Source organism: Rhinopithecus roxellana, chromosome 7, assembly GCF_007565055.1.
Source record: "Rhinopithecus roxellana isolate Shanxi Qingling chromosome 7, ASM756505v1, whole genome shotgun sequence".
In the NCBI taxonomy this organism is placed as follows: domain Eukaryota; kingdom Metazoa; phylum Chordata; class Mammalia; order Primates; family Cercopithecidae; genus Rhinopithecus; species Rhinopithecus roxellana.
In genome coordinates, this window is record NC_044555.1 from 142136365 (window position 1) to 142152549 (window position 16185).

Here is a 16185-nt window from a genome sequence, read left to right on the forward strand (position 1 = left end):
ACCTTTGTTATAAAATCCTTTAAAACAGTCTGACCAAATGTCACAACTTTCTCTTTTCTTTATCTAGCTGTTATAATAGGTCCTGATGGACAGCCCCTCACAGTGTACCCTTGCCATATTTGCACAAAAAAGTTTAAATCCAGGGGATTCTTAAAAAGACACATGAAGAATCATCCTGATCATTTAATGAGAAAAAAATATCAGTGTACAGATTGTGACTTTACAACTAACAAGAAAGTGAGTTTCCATAACCACTTAGAAAGCCATAAGCTTATAAACAAAGTCGACAAAACCCATGAATTTACAGAATACACACGAAGATACAGAGAGGCTAGTCCACTGAGTTCCAATAAACTTATTTTAAGAGACAAGGAGCCGAAGATGCACAAGTGCAAATACTGTGACTATGAAACTGCAGAACAAGGACTGTTAAACAGACATTTGTTGGCCGTTCACAGCAAGAATTTTCCTCATGTTTGTGTTGAGTGTGGGAAGGGTTTTCGACATCCTTCTGAACTCAAGAAACATATGAGAACCCATACTGGTGAGAAGCCATATCAGTGTCAGTATTGTATTTTCAGGTGTGCAGATCAATCAAATCTGAAAACTCACATTAAGTCTAAACATGGTAACAATTTGCCATACAAATGTGAGCATTGTCCCCAAGCATTTGGTGATGAGAGGGAGCTTCAACGTCATCTGGATTTGTTTCAAGGACATAAGACACACCAGTGTCCTCATTGTGACCATAAGAGCACCAATTCAAGTGACCTTAAGCGGCACATCATATCTGTTCATACTAAGGATTTTCCTCACAAATGTGAGGTCTGTGATAAAGGTTTCCATCGTCCTTCTGAGCTCAAAAAGCATAGTGATATCCATAAGGGTAGGAAGATTCATCAGTGTAGGCACTGTGACTTTAAAACATCCGATCCATTTATTCTTAGTGGCCATATCCTTTCAGTTCATACTAAAGATCAGCCATTGAAATGTAAAAGGTGCAAGAGAGGATTCAGACAACAAAATGAGCTCAAAAAACATATGAAGACCCATACTGGAAGGAAGATTTACCAATGTGAGTATTGTGAATACAGCACTACAGATGCATCTGGCTTTAAACGACATGTGATATCGATACATACAAAAGACTATCCACACAGGTGTGAATTCTGCAAGAAGGGATTCCGAAGACCATCAGAAAAAAATCAGCATATTATGAGGCACCACAAAGAGGCTCTTATGTAATAAGATCAATATAAAGAAAGAAGCTATTTAGGAGATATGATATGCTACTTGGGAGAAAACTCTCACTAACTGTCTCACCAGGTTTCAAAGCTTGATACTAAACCATGACTTTACATTCTTTGTGTTAAAGATCTTAAAATATTTGAATTCAGGGGGGATCTCATAGCCCTTTGAAAATTACTTAAAGAATTTAAGAAGCACTATAGAATGGTCACAGAAAAACTTCTTAAGTATCTATGTAATAGTATTATATGCATACTTAAACTACAGAGGGGAAAAGCAAAGACAAATACTTTATTTGGCTGATTATGTTAGATACAAATGTTTCTGAAAAGAGAATACATAATTGAGTTTAGCGATGCTTTGCTATAGCAAGCAAACCCACTTTTATGCAATTTTAGAAATGGGGCGGGGAGACAAAATGTGGTCATTCATCAGTCACTTAGTCATTGAGCCTTTTATATTGTACCTGGAAATTAAATTCCAGAAACAACAAAAGTTTTGTGTATTCATTAAAAGAAAACTAACTGGAAAGCAGGTTAGATTAATTCAGTACTATTAAAAAAGAATTCAGAGCTGTTAATATTTTATCACAGGATAGGATACTTAAAATATAGCATTCTGTGCTGAGGTCTAAGGTGAAGTCTATAAAGATTAAAGTTCCCTTTTTTTCTGATGTTCAAGTTGATTGTTGTTCAGTATGGCATATATGACAAAAGTATATTTGAGTCAAACGTGGCTTTCGAAAATGGATGCAACATTAGCGTTGCAAACAAAATCAGCACTATATTTCTTAATGATCTAAAGATTAAATTGAGAGAACACAGTTTTCTTAAATATTATAATGTCTAGAGTTTTTTTAGGACAGTCTTAGCAAGTATGATTGTTCTAGTCTTACTTGCTCTAATGTTTAAAGGTGCAATTTTATGCCATTATTGAAATTGATTTTTAAAATCTATATACCATATTATTAACATGCATTTTCAATACGAGGCAGTGTTTATGCAGTATTTAAACAGAGCAATATGCTGCCAATAGAGTTTGGAGGTGGATATTTAGTTTACAGTGTATAAACTTAAAATATGCATCCCTTTAACAACGCTTTGTGTTAGCATGCTGCAAATCAAAATGGCACTTAATGTTAAAAACTGGTTTAGGGAAATTTTATGAAAATCCTGTTCATAAATGTAATGCATATGATATGTACTTTTAAGTTTTAGTTGCTTCATGTTTACATTCAGCTGTTCAACATAATTAAAATGTAATTTTACTTCATGCTATATTGTGGCTTTGTGTTTCAAATAATGTTCACCTTTCTGTTTTTGCACCAGATAAGAATCAGTTCCTTGAGAATAAATTTTTTATCTTTCTTAACTTCAGAATTTAAATTTGGAATATCTACTAAAATTCTGTGTTATGTGGCTGTAAATGATGTACACGCTGTAAAATAAGATCGCTACTGTTATGTGGGTTTATTATTTCTAAATGTTACTCATTGAAATGAGCATACAATAAAAAGCATTTATTGCACTTCATGGTTTTATGAGTTTATTTAAAGTTGCAATATTTTGTATTAAAAGACTTCACTTCAGATTTATCTTAGGCAGATTGGTCCTTTCTTTAATGTCTTGCTGAATTTTGTTCATTAACAACAACATGAACTAGGAATTTAAACAGTTATGATGACTGTGTAATGCATATTTCTTAAGAATGTATGTTATTTGCTAAAATCATAATGAAATAACTATAAATAAAAGTGTCCATTTTAAGATCTTAGATTTCATATTATAGAGAAAACTAAAAGTTCTTAACTTGCTTAAATGATACAATCTTGAGCAGTGAATACATCTAATTATGTTCCCAATATACATTCAAAAGGAAAAGTATTGATGTGTGTATTTGGCAAAGATTTCTGCAAATGAGCATAAAAATAACTTTCTATGTTCAGTGAGCATTTCATAGAATTCTATATATATGGCATGGTTAAGACTCTTTGTCAATTGAATTATTAATTATTATTAATCACTAGCAGAAAAGGAAATATCAGCCTCACATGTTAGACCAGTGCTTCTTAAATTTAAAGTCTGTAGAGATCACCTAGGGAACTTGCTGAAATGCATATTCTGATTCAATAGATTTGGGGTGGGCCTGCAATTCTGCATTCCTATTAAGTTCCCATGTGTTGCCACCATATGAGTAATAAGGTGGTAGATAAAAGCACCTGCTGTAATTCTGGCACATGTTATTTACTATGCTTAAACAGATAGTTGTGGGTGAGTGGACAGAGGGAATTCTTACTGAGGACATGACATTAGAGCTGAGATATGAGTGGCAAGAAGCAGCCAGCCAGATCTTGTGGAAGAGCAAGGCAGAGAAACCTGCATATGCAAACAACCTGAGATACAACAAGCTTTGGCTGGACAATCGTTAGCAAGGGAGAGTGATAAGAGATGGTTGCAGTGATCCAAGATTGCGCCATCGCACTCCAGCCTGGGTGACAAGAGTGAAACTCCGTCTCAAAAAAAAAAAAAAAAAAAAAAAAAGAGAGAGAGACCTATGAGAAGTTTGAAACGGGAAGTCCTTGGGAAAAGTTAAGGAAAAGAATACTGTTACATGTTTTGAAAATCACTCTGGAGGCTCTAAGAAATGTAGAGGAGCTGAACGATGCAGCCATGTTAAGAGGTTATTCTAGTTGTCATGGTTACAGTGGAGCTGGAGAAAAGTATATGGATTTTCTTCTATATGTATATTTGGCTTAGAAAATGTCAACCCAGGTAGAGCAGATATGAATTTAGCCCATGTTACAAACAAAATATTGTCTTTAAAATACGGATTTTCCTGGCATAATGCTTTCCTACATACCAGAACAGATTCCACCTAAAAATGTAAATCTGTAAGTCAAAGTACCTTCACAAGACAAAGAAAAAATTGGGAATTACTGAAAAATCATTTTTCTAGAACAGTTCAGGGTCATATGTGTAGATGGATTTATCCAACTGTCACTTTTAAATTGCTTATGCCATAAAGGAGAAGATAGTATTTGGGAACTCTTACCCAGATAGGGCCCTTAAATTCAACTGTTCATGTCTCTTACAGGACAACCTCAAGTTTAGTTTGAAACTTGAACTTTCCTTAAAGATATATATCCCTTTAATTGCAGAAAACCATATAGAAAAATATAATGAACCTCTATATAGCCATCACCCAGCTTCAATAATTACCACTTTATGGCCAATCTTGTTTCATTTGTATTCTTCCTCACTTATCCCTTCATCCATTTACCCCTGATTAGCTTATTTTGATGCTTCCTTCCCCCACTGGTTTAATTTGTAGCAAATCCCAGACGTCTTTGCAACAAGTTTTGAAGGATACAGCACAATTCTTAACATGGTTACTTCCATGGGGGAAATGACTCGTCTTCTATGAAGGCAGAGGGACAAAATAATCATCTGATTTAACTCTTTCAACTTCCCCTTGTGAGAACCAAGAAAAAGCTGACTAGACTTGGTATTCCATACAGTACGATTTTTTTAAAACTAATAAGGCTTTAGAGAAGCTGCAGGACTAGATTAGAACCTTATAATATAATTGGTTTGAGACCATTCCCAATCTCCCAACTTTGTTCAACTCCACCCTGTCCTTCCAAAAGAATTATAACTTGTAAATTTGGAACTGATTGAGAAAGATCTCTTATTGTCTTGGATCCTGGATAAGAACTGGATATTGTTATGAGGGATCTTTAGATTCCTAAAGGTCCTGCAGAAGAACTTGGCTAATTTGTAACTTCAAGGGTATAGCATTAGATGTCCCAAACTAAAAATGTGTCGCTTGCCTGTTTCAGTTATGCCTTTCTCTTTGAGCATTACCCAAGTAACTACTCCAAAGGGAACTCTCCTCCATTTTAAAATCTGGACCAATTGACAATATTGACACTATCTCATTTAACCTATAATGTAAGTCCTAGTCACCTCCCATCTGATTCCAAAACCCTCTTATCCTAGATTCCAGTGCCACTCACCCATCATGACATGGCTGGCTCATCAGACTCTTTTAGGGAACTAGATCAAAAAGCCTATATTTTCTCCCATTTAAAGACATTTGTCTGCCTTATTGGATCTTGGCACATATGAATTATAAGTATTCAACACTGTTAGCAAACAAACTACAGAATCAAAGCATTACATTGGAAACACTGTTCCAACATAAAGGATCTCTGGAACATATACTTCAATTTGAAAAATAATTATTTTAATGTGGTAGGATGGGAAACCAAGTGTAAAGGCTATGAACTTAACAACATCTCATTGTCTGTGACAGGCCAATCTAAGAATACCAAGACTGCCTAGCTATCTAATTTTCTCGTAAAACAATTCTGAGGTATGTCTTCTTCAGGACTAAATATTGTTAAATGATTTATTAAGAAAGATGCACTTGTTTATTACTTCCTTTATTTAAATGTTTTCTATGTACTATTTCATATATCCTAAGTTGTGCATGAAATACTTCATATTTTTTTAACTGGACAAAAAGTACTATGGAAATCCAGTCAATGTAGTTTTGGCATGTGGTGGGGAAGATGTACCTCATAAGGAAACCTTTTCACAACATATTATTTACTTTCAAAAGAATTAATATTTTCAAAAGAAACATGTCATCTTTGTAGATTGCAATAATGGGAAAGGTGTGATGATGGCTTTTTGTTAAGGTGATCTAAATTGGGCGGTGAGATGGAAAGTTTTTTAAAGTTTTATTTTGTTCCTTTATGTTAAGAAGGAGTAAGGCAGCAAAAGCACCATTACAAGGATGGGAAGAATGCTTTATGGAACAAGTGAGTTATGGAACTTAGAAATCAGTTTGAAAGCAAAGAAATTCTAATTTAAAGAAGAAACTTGCTTCAACTGGAGGTTGAACTATGTTAAAGTAGTCCACATAAGGAAGTTTTCTGCTTTTGTTTTTAATGAGAGTGATGCTTGTTAGCTCCAACATAAACATTCACATGATGATAATTTCCTGACAAAAAAATACAGCTAAACTAAAAATCCTTCTGCATATTTCCTACTTGGACTTTCACACAAACCATGTAAATACTTCACATATTTTATTTAGACACATAAACAGATTACTTTGCATGTCATTGCGCAGTCTCCATTTTATGTGACAAATCTAAAGTGAAAACATACTGGAATAGAAATTAGGTAAATAGGCACTCCTCACCTGACAACTTTGAAGTTTTCAGAGATAAGCAGTGTGAAACTTATGAGAGGGAAATTTATCACTACTACCTCTGTTGATCTTAATCACAAATTGGAAAAGATATATATTTAAGTAGTAATTTAAATATATAGAACAGCTCTTTATGTCATCACATTTTGTATTACAATTTAAAAAACTGTTAAGTATGATAAGGACATTGTTATGACCCCAATTCACTATCCATGGATCAAGTGAACCAATAAAGTGCTGACTTCTTACTTTTTAAAATCTTTGTGGATATATAATAGGTGTACATATTTATGAGGTACATGAGATATTTTGATACAGGCATGCAATGTGAAATAATCACATCCTGGAGAATTGAGTGTCCATCCACTTAAGTATTTATTTGTGTTACAAACAATCCAATTATACTTGGTTATTTTAAAATGTACAATTAAGCTATTATTGACTATACTCACCCTGTTGTGCTATCAAATACTAGGTCTTATTCATGCTTTCTAACTATATAGTTTTTGTACACATTAAGCATCCCCAGTTCCCCTCGCACACCCCTTTTCCCAGCTTCTGGTGACCATCCTTCTACTCTCTATATCCATGAGTTCAATTGTTTTGACTTTTAGATCCCACAAATAATTGAGAACATGCAATGTTTGTCTTTCTGTTTCTGGCTTATGTCACTTAACATAGTGACCTCTAGTTCCATGCATGACTCCTTAACTGCCCCCGAATTTTGGACACTGTTTTTTTTTAAGTATTTTGGAAAACTCACACCTGTTCTCATTTTTAAACCTCAATAATAACAGTTTCCTATTAAGCTAATAAAACTTCCCCTTATATTATTTGTAATGTGTGCATAACATAGAACACTTTTTTTACAGTTACATATATGAATTGTTGGCAGAGGAGAAACTCCTCTGTTATTCCTACACCAAGGGAAAAAAAATGTAAGGACTGTATAGCTCATGAAGAATATTAACATTTTTCTATCACAAAATATTGATAAAACTGGAATTGTATCAATTCATGTTATGGAGCTTAACATTTTATCCAAAATATTAAGATAATATAAATGAGGCTTTTAGCTTCATATCAAGACCTATTTGAATACTTCTAGAAAAGAACATTAAAAGTTTTTTCCTCATTTATGGTTTGATTTAGTGTAGTGCCTCAACTGTTCTTAATGGTTTCTTAGTATAATGCATAATTATTATAATATAATTATAAGGCATTGCGGAATTTTATGTGGATACTTGCAAAGATATTTCAGTTCAAAACTTCAAATTACATACCCAAATATGTTTGTTGCCTTAATCTATACTTGGACAAAGGCAACATTTTAATTTTTGCTAAGTCTTAACTTTAGCCAGATGGGTTGAAATTTAAAATTTTCATACTCATCTTGCATTGAAAAAATACTTGTGTTCACTTACGTTCACTTTGTAAGGTCATTAAAGCGCAATTGCTAAATCAACTTCTAAGCATACTAAATACTCTGCTACAAAATATTTCTCCCAAGTAGGATAAATCTATCAAGTATTCACTGTTGCTATTTTTATTCCCTAAGTCTTGATATCTATGTAATATTTCAATGATATGTTTGCATACCACTATGAAAAAACTTACCTTCCTTCCACCTACTACTACCATATTGTGTTATATGTTTTTTAAGAAGCAGGTAGGCTCATTTGGGGAAGGTATGCTTTAAAAGAACAGATTTGCCAAGGGACTAATATGTACTTAGAACCAGAATAGCATACTGTATAATTTAGTGGACTTAGTTATTTCAAAAGATATTATTCCACTTCCCTACTAAATGAAATTAATCATCACCTTTGACTTAGCTATCTCTCCAACAGGTGAAAATCGTGTGAATAAAGCATATCTTTTAGTCATAAGGCCTAGTGTGAAAAGCAAATATGGACTGTAGACAGATATTATATACTAGCTATTATTTTTTGCTTCAACTGTATTTTATCTTTTTTTGTTTAAAAAAAACCCCATGATTTCATCTTGTGACTGAACTGCACATATAATATCAGAGAAAATCTTCTAATGGCATAACTTGTAAAATCTCTACCCCAACAAATTAGTTCAATATCTAGGAGGCACCCTATCTGAAAAATAATGAGCTATGTTCTACGGTGTCTGCAATCAAACTTTAAACAAGCAGGTCCCTCTTTCAGTTAATATGTTATTATACTGAATACATGAGTGTTACAGAAAAGATTTAGGTCTCACAAATGGCTGAAGAAACTGTCATCTACAGAACTAATTCATTCCATTAGATTTCTTGGGTTAGCAGCATGGTTCCAAATTCTGATTGGCCTTTAGTGATGGAAAAATAACAAGGTACTAATGCAGACACACACACACACACAAAACAAAAACGCCTTTGAGTTGTAATACTTTGAAGTGGATCCATTCACGGCTAGAAAAGAAAAAAAAAAAAAGGTTATCTTACAACTGGTTCATAATTAAAGTCAATGTTACTGTATGCAAAGTTATGGAAAATTATTTAAATTGTTATGTATAAAACAAAAGGACATGCATTGCACTTTTGTGGCACTGTTTTATACATATATTCAATGATACAATGATTTGTCTTTCTTCCTTTAGTCATGGTATGTTTCAAATGACTTTAAGAGTGAAGGAGAATTAAGTTGATTTCCTTGTTAGTATTATTTAGAGTTTAAATATGTCCAATTGTCTCTTAGTAAATATGGATTTTCATCTGTGAATGCATTTAAATATATTCTGACCTTGCTATCAGTATCTATAGATTCTTCAAATATCAATTTTGATTTTTACTGCTGCACATTTTTACTGGAGAGAGGAGTAGCGTCTACTGTTCTGTAGACCCTTTATTTGGCAGGTCTTCATATTGCCACCTCTGGGACACATGTGGTTAGGGTTAGTAGCAGCAATTGCTTCTCAGTCTTAACTTTCAGCATCAAATTATCTTTGGCAAATTTTAAATTCTATGGGTTGATAATTAGTAGTAAGTAATTTTCAGCTAATTAATGACCTGACAAAAACAACATTTCAGAGTTTAAATGCGGTTATTTTTACTTTGGGATTACTAAACATTGGTTGCTTTCATTGATGATAACAACCATACTTAAAAGATTGATGGCTGGATTGTAGTTAAAGAAGGTCTTCAGCGCTAAAGAAACTTTTTGGATTTTTTTGTTGACTTAAATATTTGAGCTTATTCAACCAAAAGATGTTTCTAAAAGTTATTTAATAGATGTTTAATTTTATTAACTATACGTCTGAAGTGTAATTTTTAAATATTTTTCAAAAGGTTCTGCAGAATACTTGATTGATATTTGTATATTTGTCTATTGCTCACCATGGTATACTTAAGCATTTTAAGGCTTTTATTGAAGTATAATAAACATATAGAAAAAATTGACATAAGTATTCAAATAAATGAATTTTCCCAAACTGAACATGCATACGCAACCATCTCCCAGATAAAGAAACAGAACATTATTAAGACCCTGAATCCCTCCTTATGCTTCCTTTTAATCAGTATCCACCCCACAAGGATAACCATTTCTTTATTTAATAGCCATAGATTTAGTTTTGCCTACTTTTAGTACCTCAGTAGTTTGACAGGTAGATAATTTGTCATAAGAAGTCAAAGGCTGTCATTTTCACAATATTTTAAGTCAGATCGGTATGATTTGAGAACTAGAATCCTCAAACTTTTCTCTGTTCATTTCACCAGAAGGATATCACACATTCCCATAATCCCTACCAGTGGCTTACTATTAGAATCTCTTGAACCAGTGTAGGAGTATATAATTAGGAAAAAACCCAAGAACATTCTGTTAGCAGTTTTTCAACCTCAACACTATTTACTAGGGGCTGGACAATTCTTTGTTGTGGGAGACTGTCCTTCACACTGTATTATGTTCAGCAGCATCCTAGTTCTCTAACCACTAGATGCCAATAATACCCACCCCTCTGGTTGTGAAAACCAAAAATGTCTCTAGACATTGCTAAATGTCCCCTAAGGTACAAAATTGCTGCTGCAGAGAGCAACTGTGCTAGGGAATATATAGTTGGCCCTTGGTATCCATGGGTTCTCCACCAATGATGGGTTGAAAATATTCAGGAAAAATATCACTTCTGTAGTGAACATGTACAGACTTTTTTTACTGTTATTACTGCCTAAACAATACAGTATAACACGTACTTAGAATTTACATTGAATTAGGTATCGTAAGCTAGAAATGACTTAAAGTATATAGTAAGATGTGCATAGGTTATATGCAAATATCATGCCATTTTGTATAAGGGACTTGAGCATGTACAGATTTTGATATCTGCAGGGGATCCTGGAACCAATCTCTCATGGATATTGAAGGACAACTATATACCCCCTGTTTGATGATAATTACTTTAAAACTTAATAGAGCAATATGTGAAAGTTTTAGGGAAGTAGCTCTCATTCCTTTATAAGAAGGTTTCAATAATCAGTCCCCTTAGCAATGGATTGGACCACTTAAAAGATGCTAAGGTCATGTCACCTGGCCATTTTGGAGGATGTTGTAGAAGGTAGAGTAAATATTGGAGTATATGATGTTTAAAGTATTCTTCAGCAGCCTCACTATAACTGTGGGATTTAAAGCTGGAGGATGTTACAATCTAGTGAGGAAGCTAGAAGCATCTCTTCTTTCTAAATCCTAATTAATATATACACACACACACACACACACACACATATACACACGTATATACATGTGTGTGTGTGTGTGTGTATGTATATATATATATATATATATATATATATATATATATATGTAAAATCCACAGGAATAAGTACCACATGCAAGATTGCAAGACAATTCTATTGAAACATGCCTCTTCTCCATTTTCCAGTTGCCTTCATAATTGTCTATGACATTTGCTACCTGCTTTAGAAAAAGGGAAACTTTTTGGAAAATTTGAATGGAACCATTCAATAACTACTGAGCTAGGCAAGAAAATAAATAAAATTAGTATATCACTAATGTTAATCTTCCTTTTGTGGGGCAAAAATTATATTTATATTATAGCTTAAATAATCAATTATATTGCCCCATGTATGAATCTTTCCAAAATTTCTTAATTCCCACTATATATCAATAATGGAAACAGAAAATTCCAAGAGAAAAAAATACTCAAAAGTTTTTAGTTCATTTGATTTTTTACGTCAGTTTTAAAAAGCTGTACATATATAATCGCTCGGGCGCGGTGGCTCACGCCTGTAAATCCCAGCACTTTGGGAGGCCGAGATGGGCGGATCACGAGGTCAGGAGATCGAGACCATCCTGGCTAACACAGTGAAACCCCGTCTCTACTAAAAAAATACAAAAAACTAGCGGGGCGAGGTGGCGGGCGCCTGTAGTGCCAGCTACTTGGGAGGCTGAGGCAGGAGAATGGCGTGAACCCGGGAGACGGAGCTTGCAGTGAGCTGAGATCGCGCCACTGTACTCCAGCCTGGGTGGCAGAGCGAGACTGCGTCTCAAAAAAAAAAAAAAAAAAAAAAAAAAAAAAAAAAAAAAAAAAAAAAAAAAAAAAAACCCTGTACATATATAATCAAAATAGGGCTAAAAATGTCCAAGTGAACTTACACAAGTGTATTTGTCTTCTGTTTTCTCAATCACAATAGTCTGTGTTTCACTACCCGGTGGTATATATTCATAGTCATCATACAGGAGGCCTAGGATTGGATATTGTGTCCTGTACCTGTAGACAAGAAAAGAGTTTACAGGCTGCATGAAAAAATAACTTGCATTCCTTTTTAGTCACCCCTAATTTGATTGCCCTTATTAAGCCAATTTGGCTCTGAATGACTTTTTAACTGTTACTGAAAAAAGAAAAAAAAAATCCTATTTCAATGGACAAAGATGTACAACCATTATTTTCAAGAAAATAAAATAGAGAGACTTCTGTTTCTGGCCATGATGGACCACTGGCAGCACAGGACAGTGACCCCAGAAAAGGGAAGCAAATGATATGGGCCCTACAAGTGCCTAGCTCACTGCCTGGAGAGATTTTCTTGGTCACAGTATAAGGAAAAGGAAGCTAAACAGATCCCAGCAGTCTCACCAAGATGAGATGATAAAGTTTAGAATAAATATAGGCAAAGGCACCCAGAGTTTGTGCGGCACAATACCAGACAGAAGAGAGCTACATAGGCAGAGGTCAGGACAGCTGTAGGGGTTTTCCCAAGAACCTTTGGGTGAGTACCAATCAGTGTGCCTATATGTGGAGAAGCTACCAAGACTTAGGAAATAATGACTAGAAAAGAGCAGGCTGGCAATTTTTGGAACTCTTATAGGGATGGTAATGTTTTGTGTTCCACTAAGCAGAGTGAAAAGCTCTCCCGATGTAGAGGCCATCAGATAGATACCATAGAATATTGCCTTAGTAGTGGGATAAAATTAGCCTCAAACTGCAGGTTATTCTCAAAAAGCTGAAAAGCAAGGCTTGAATGTATGAAATTGTTTCCAAGTAATTTCCTCTCAGAACAAAACCCCAAGTATTTTAAGTAATACCCTAGCGAAAATCTAAAATTCAACAATATAAAATCACAATTCACGGCATTCAATGAAAAATGAATAGTCATGCAATGGAAGATATGACTAATAATGAAGAGAAATATAAATTAGTAGAAACAGACCAAGAGACAATACTGATAAAAAATTAGTAGGCAAATGTGCATTTATTACAAACATGCAAAATATACAATGTATATTCAAGAAGTTAGAAGAAAGCATGAACACAATGAGGAGAGAAATAGAGCATATAAAAAAGATCCACATTGGACTTCTAAAGATTAAAAATATAGATGGCATTAACAGCAGATTAGGCAATGCCTTAAAAAAAAACAGTAAATTAACAGCAGATTAGGTACTGCATTAAAAAAAAAGACCAATAAATTTGAATACATCAAGAGATTCTAAAATAAAACATAAAAGAAAACGGAAAAAAAATGAACGAAGCATGAAATAACTGTGGAAAATATCAAATGTCCTTATATATGTATAATTAAAGTTCTGCAGGATTGGCAGCAGAAAAAAATAATTGAAGACATAATGACCAAATTATTTCCAAGTGTGATGTAAAGCTATAAACACATGTATCCAAGAAGCTCAGTGAATGTGAAAAAAAGAAACATGAAGAAAACTACAGAGAGGAACATCATCATCAAATTGCTGAAAACCAGTGAAAGAGAATCTTAAAAACAGTCTCAGAGAAGAAAGGACATTATTCAAAGAACAAAAATCATAAGATTAACAAAAAACTTCTTAGTCACAATGAAAATCAGAAGACAGAAGAGCAACATTGTTAAAGTACTTTTTAAAAAAAAATGTAAAAAAAAAAAATCTCCTTAAGCTGATAAGAAACTTCAGCAAATTCTCAGGATACAAAATCAATGTGCAAAAATCACAAGCATTCTTAAACACAAGTAACAGAAAAACAGAGAGCCAAATCATGAGTGAACTCTCATTCACAGTTGCTTCAAAGAGAATGAAATACCTAGGAATCCAACTTACAAGGGATGTGAAGGACCTCTTCAAGGAGAACTACAAACCACTGCTCAGCAAAATAAAAGAAGACACAAACAAATGGAAGAACAGTCCATGCTCATGGATAGGAAGAATCAATATCATGAAAATGGTAATAGTGCTCAAGGTAATTTATAGATTCAATGCCATCCCCATCAAGCTACCAATGACTTTCCACAGAATTGGAAAAAACTACTTTCAATTTCATATAGGACCAAAAAAGAGCCCGCATTTCCAAGAAACTCCAAAGCCAAAAGAAAAAAGTTGGAGGCATCACACTATCTGACTTCAAACTATATACAAGGCTACAGTAACCAAAACAGCATGGTACTGGTACCAAAACAGATATATAGACCAACGGAACAGAACAGAGTCCTCAGAAATAATACCACACATCTGCAACCATCTGATCTTTGACAAACCTGACAAAAACAAGAAATGGGGAAAGGATTCCCTATTTAATAAATGGTGCTGGGAAAACTGGCTAGCCATATGTAGAAAGCTGAAACTGGATCCCTTCCTTACACCTTATACAAAAATTAATTCAAGATGGATTAAGGACTTAAATGTTAGACCTAAAACCATGAAAAACCTAGAAGAAAACCTAGGCAATACCATTCAGGCCATAGGCATGGGCAAGGACTTCATGACTAAAACACCAAAAGCAATGACAGCAAAAGACAAAATAGACAAATGGGATCTAATTAAACTAAAGAGCTTCTGCACAGCAAAAGAAACCACCATCAGAGTGAACAGGCAACCTAAAGAACGGGAGAAAATTTTTGCAATCTATCCATCTGACAAAGGGCTAATATCCAGAATCTACGAAGAACTCAAACAAATTTACAAGAAAAAATCAAACAACCCCATCAAAAAGTAAGCAAAGGATATGAACAGACACTTCTCAAAAGAAGACATTTATGCAGCCAACAGACATATGAAAAGATGCTCATCATCACTGGTCATCAGAGAAATGCACATCAAAACCACAATGAGATACCATCTCACACTAGTAAGATTGGCGATCATTAAAAAGGAAACAACAGGGGGGTGGAGCAAGATGGCCGAATAGGAAGTGCTCCAGTCTCCAGCTCCCAGCGCGAGGAACACAGAAGACAGGTGATTTCTGCATTTTCAACTGCGGTACTGGGTTCATCTCACTAGGGAGTGCCGGAAAATCGGTGCTGGTCAGCTGCTGCAGCCCAACCAGCAAGAGCTGAAGCAGGGCGAGGCATCGCCTCAACTGGGAAGGGCAAGGGGGAAGGGAATCCCTTTTCCTAGCCAGGAGAACTGAGACACCTGGGACACAACACCTGGGAAATTGGGTAACTCCCACCCCAATACTGCACTTTACCAAGGGTCTTAGCAAACGGGCACATCAGACGATTATATCTCACACCTGGCCGGGAGGGTCCCACGCCCACAGAGCCTCCCTCATTGCTAACACAGCAGTCTGCGATCTAATAGCAAGGCAGTAGCGAGGCTGGGGGAGGGGGCGGTCGCCATTGCTGAGGCTTAAGTAGGTAAACGAAGCCACTGGGAAGCTCCAACTGGGTGGAGCTCACAGCAGCTCAAAGAGGCCTGCCTGTCTCTGTAGACTCCACCTCTGGGGACAAGGAACAGCTCAACAACAACAACAACAGCAACAAAAAAGCAGCAGAAACCTCTGCAGACGCAAACGACTCTGTCTGACAGCTTTGAAGAGAGCAGTGGATCTCCCAACACGGAGGGTGAGATCTGAGAACGGACAGACTACCTGCTCAAGTGGGTCCCTGACCCCTGAGTAGCCTAACTGGGAGACATCCCCCACTAGGAGCAGGCCAACACCCCACAGCTCACACGGTGGAGTACACCCCTGAGAGGAAGCTTCCAAAGCAAGAATCAGACAGGTACACTCGCTGTTCAGCAGTATTCTATCTTCTGCAGCCTCTGCTGCTGATACCCAGGCAAACAGGGTCTGGAGTGGACCTCAAGCAATCTCGAACAGACCTACAGCTGAGAGTCCTGACTGTTAGAAGGAAAACTAACAAACAGGAAGGACACCCACACCAAAACCCCATCAGTATGTCACCATCATCAAAGACGAGAGGCAGATAAAACCACAAAGATGGGAAAAAAGCAGGGGAGAAAAGCTGGAAATTCAAAAAATAAGAGCACA

General features: G+C 35.4%; 2 protein-coding genes across 9 annotated transcripts in view; one reads left to right on the top strand and one right to left on the bottom strand.

Moving 5' to 3' along the window:
• ZNF711 (zinc finger protein 711) overlaps positions 1-2778 on the top strand; it is a 28921-nt gene extending 26143 nt beyond the window's left edge. For all 6 annotated transcript variants that reach the window (XM_030934497.1, XM_030934496.1, XM_010383393.2 and 3 more), the window contains one exon: positions 68-2778. In XM_030934497.1, coding sequence (XP_030790357.1) covers positions 68-1245 — 1178 coding nt within the window. In that variant the 3' untranslated portion in view covers positions 1246-2778. The remainder of the gene's footprint in view (positions 1-67) is intronic.
• A 3552-nt stretch (positions 2779-6330) lies between these two features.
• The window catches only part of POF1B (POF1B actin binding protein), a 123554-nt gene continuing 113699 nt past the window's right edge, over positions 6331-16185 (bottom strand). The window contains exons 16-17 of one of the 3 annotated variants that reach the window (XM_030934794.1): positions 12087-12201; positions 6331-8890 (exon numbers count right to left, since the gene is read on the bottom strand). In XM_030934794.1, coding sequence (XP_030790654.1) covers positions 8885-8890; positions 12087-12201 — 121 coding nt within the window. In that variant the 3' untranslated portion in view covers positions 6331-8884. Of the gene's footprint in view, positions 8891-12062; positions 12202-16185 lie in introns of those variants that run through there. The other 2 variants (XM_030934795.1, XM_010383394.2) reach the window with 2 other exon arrangements.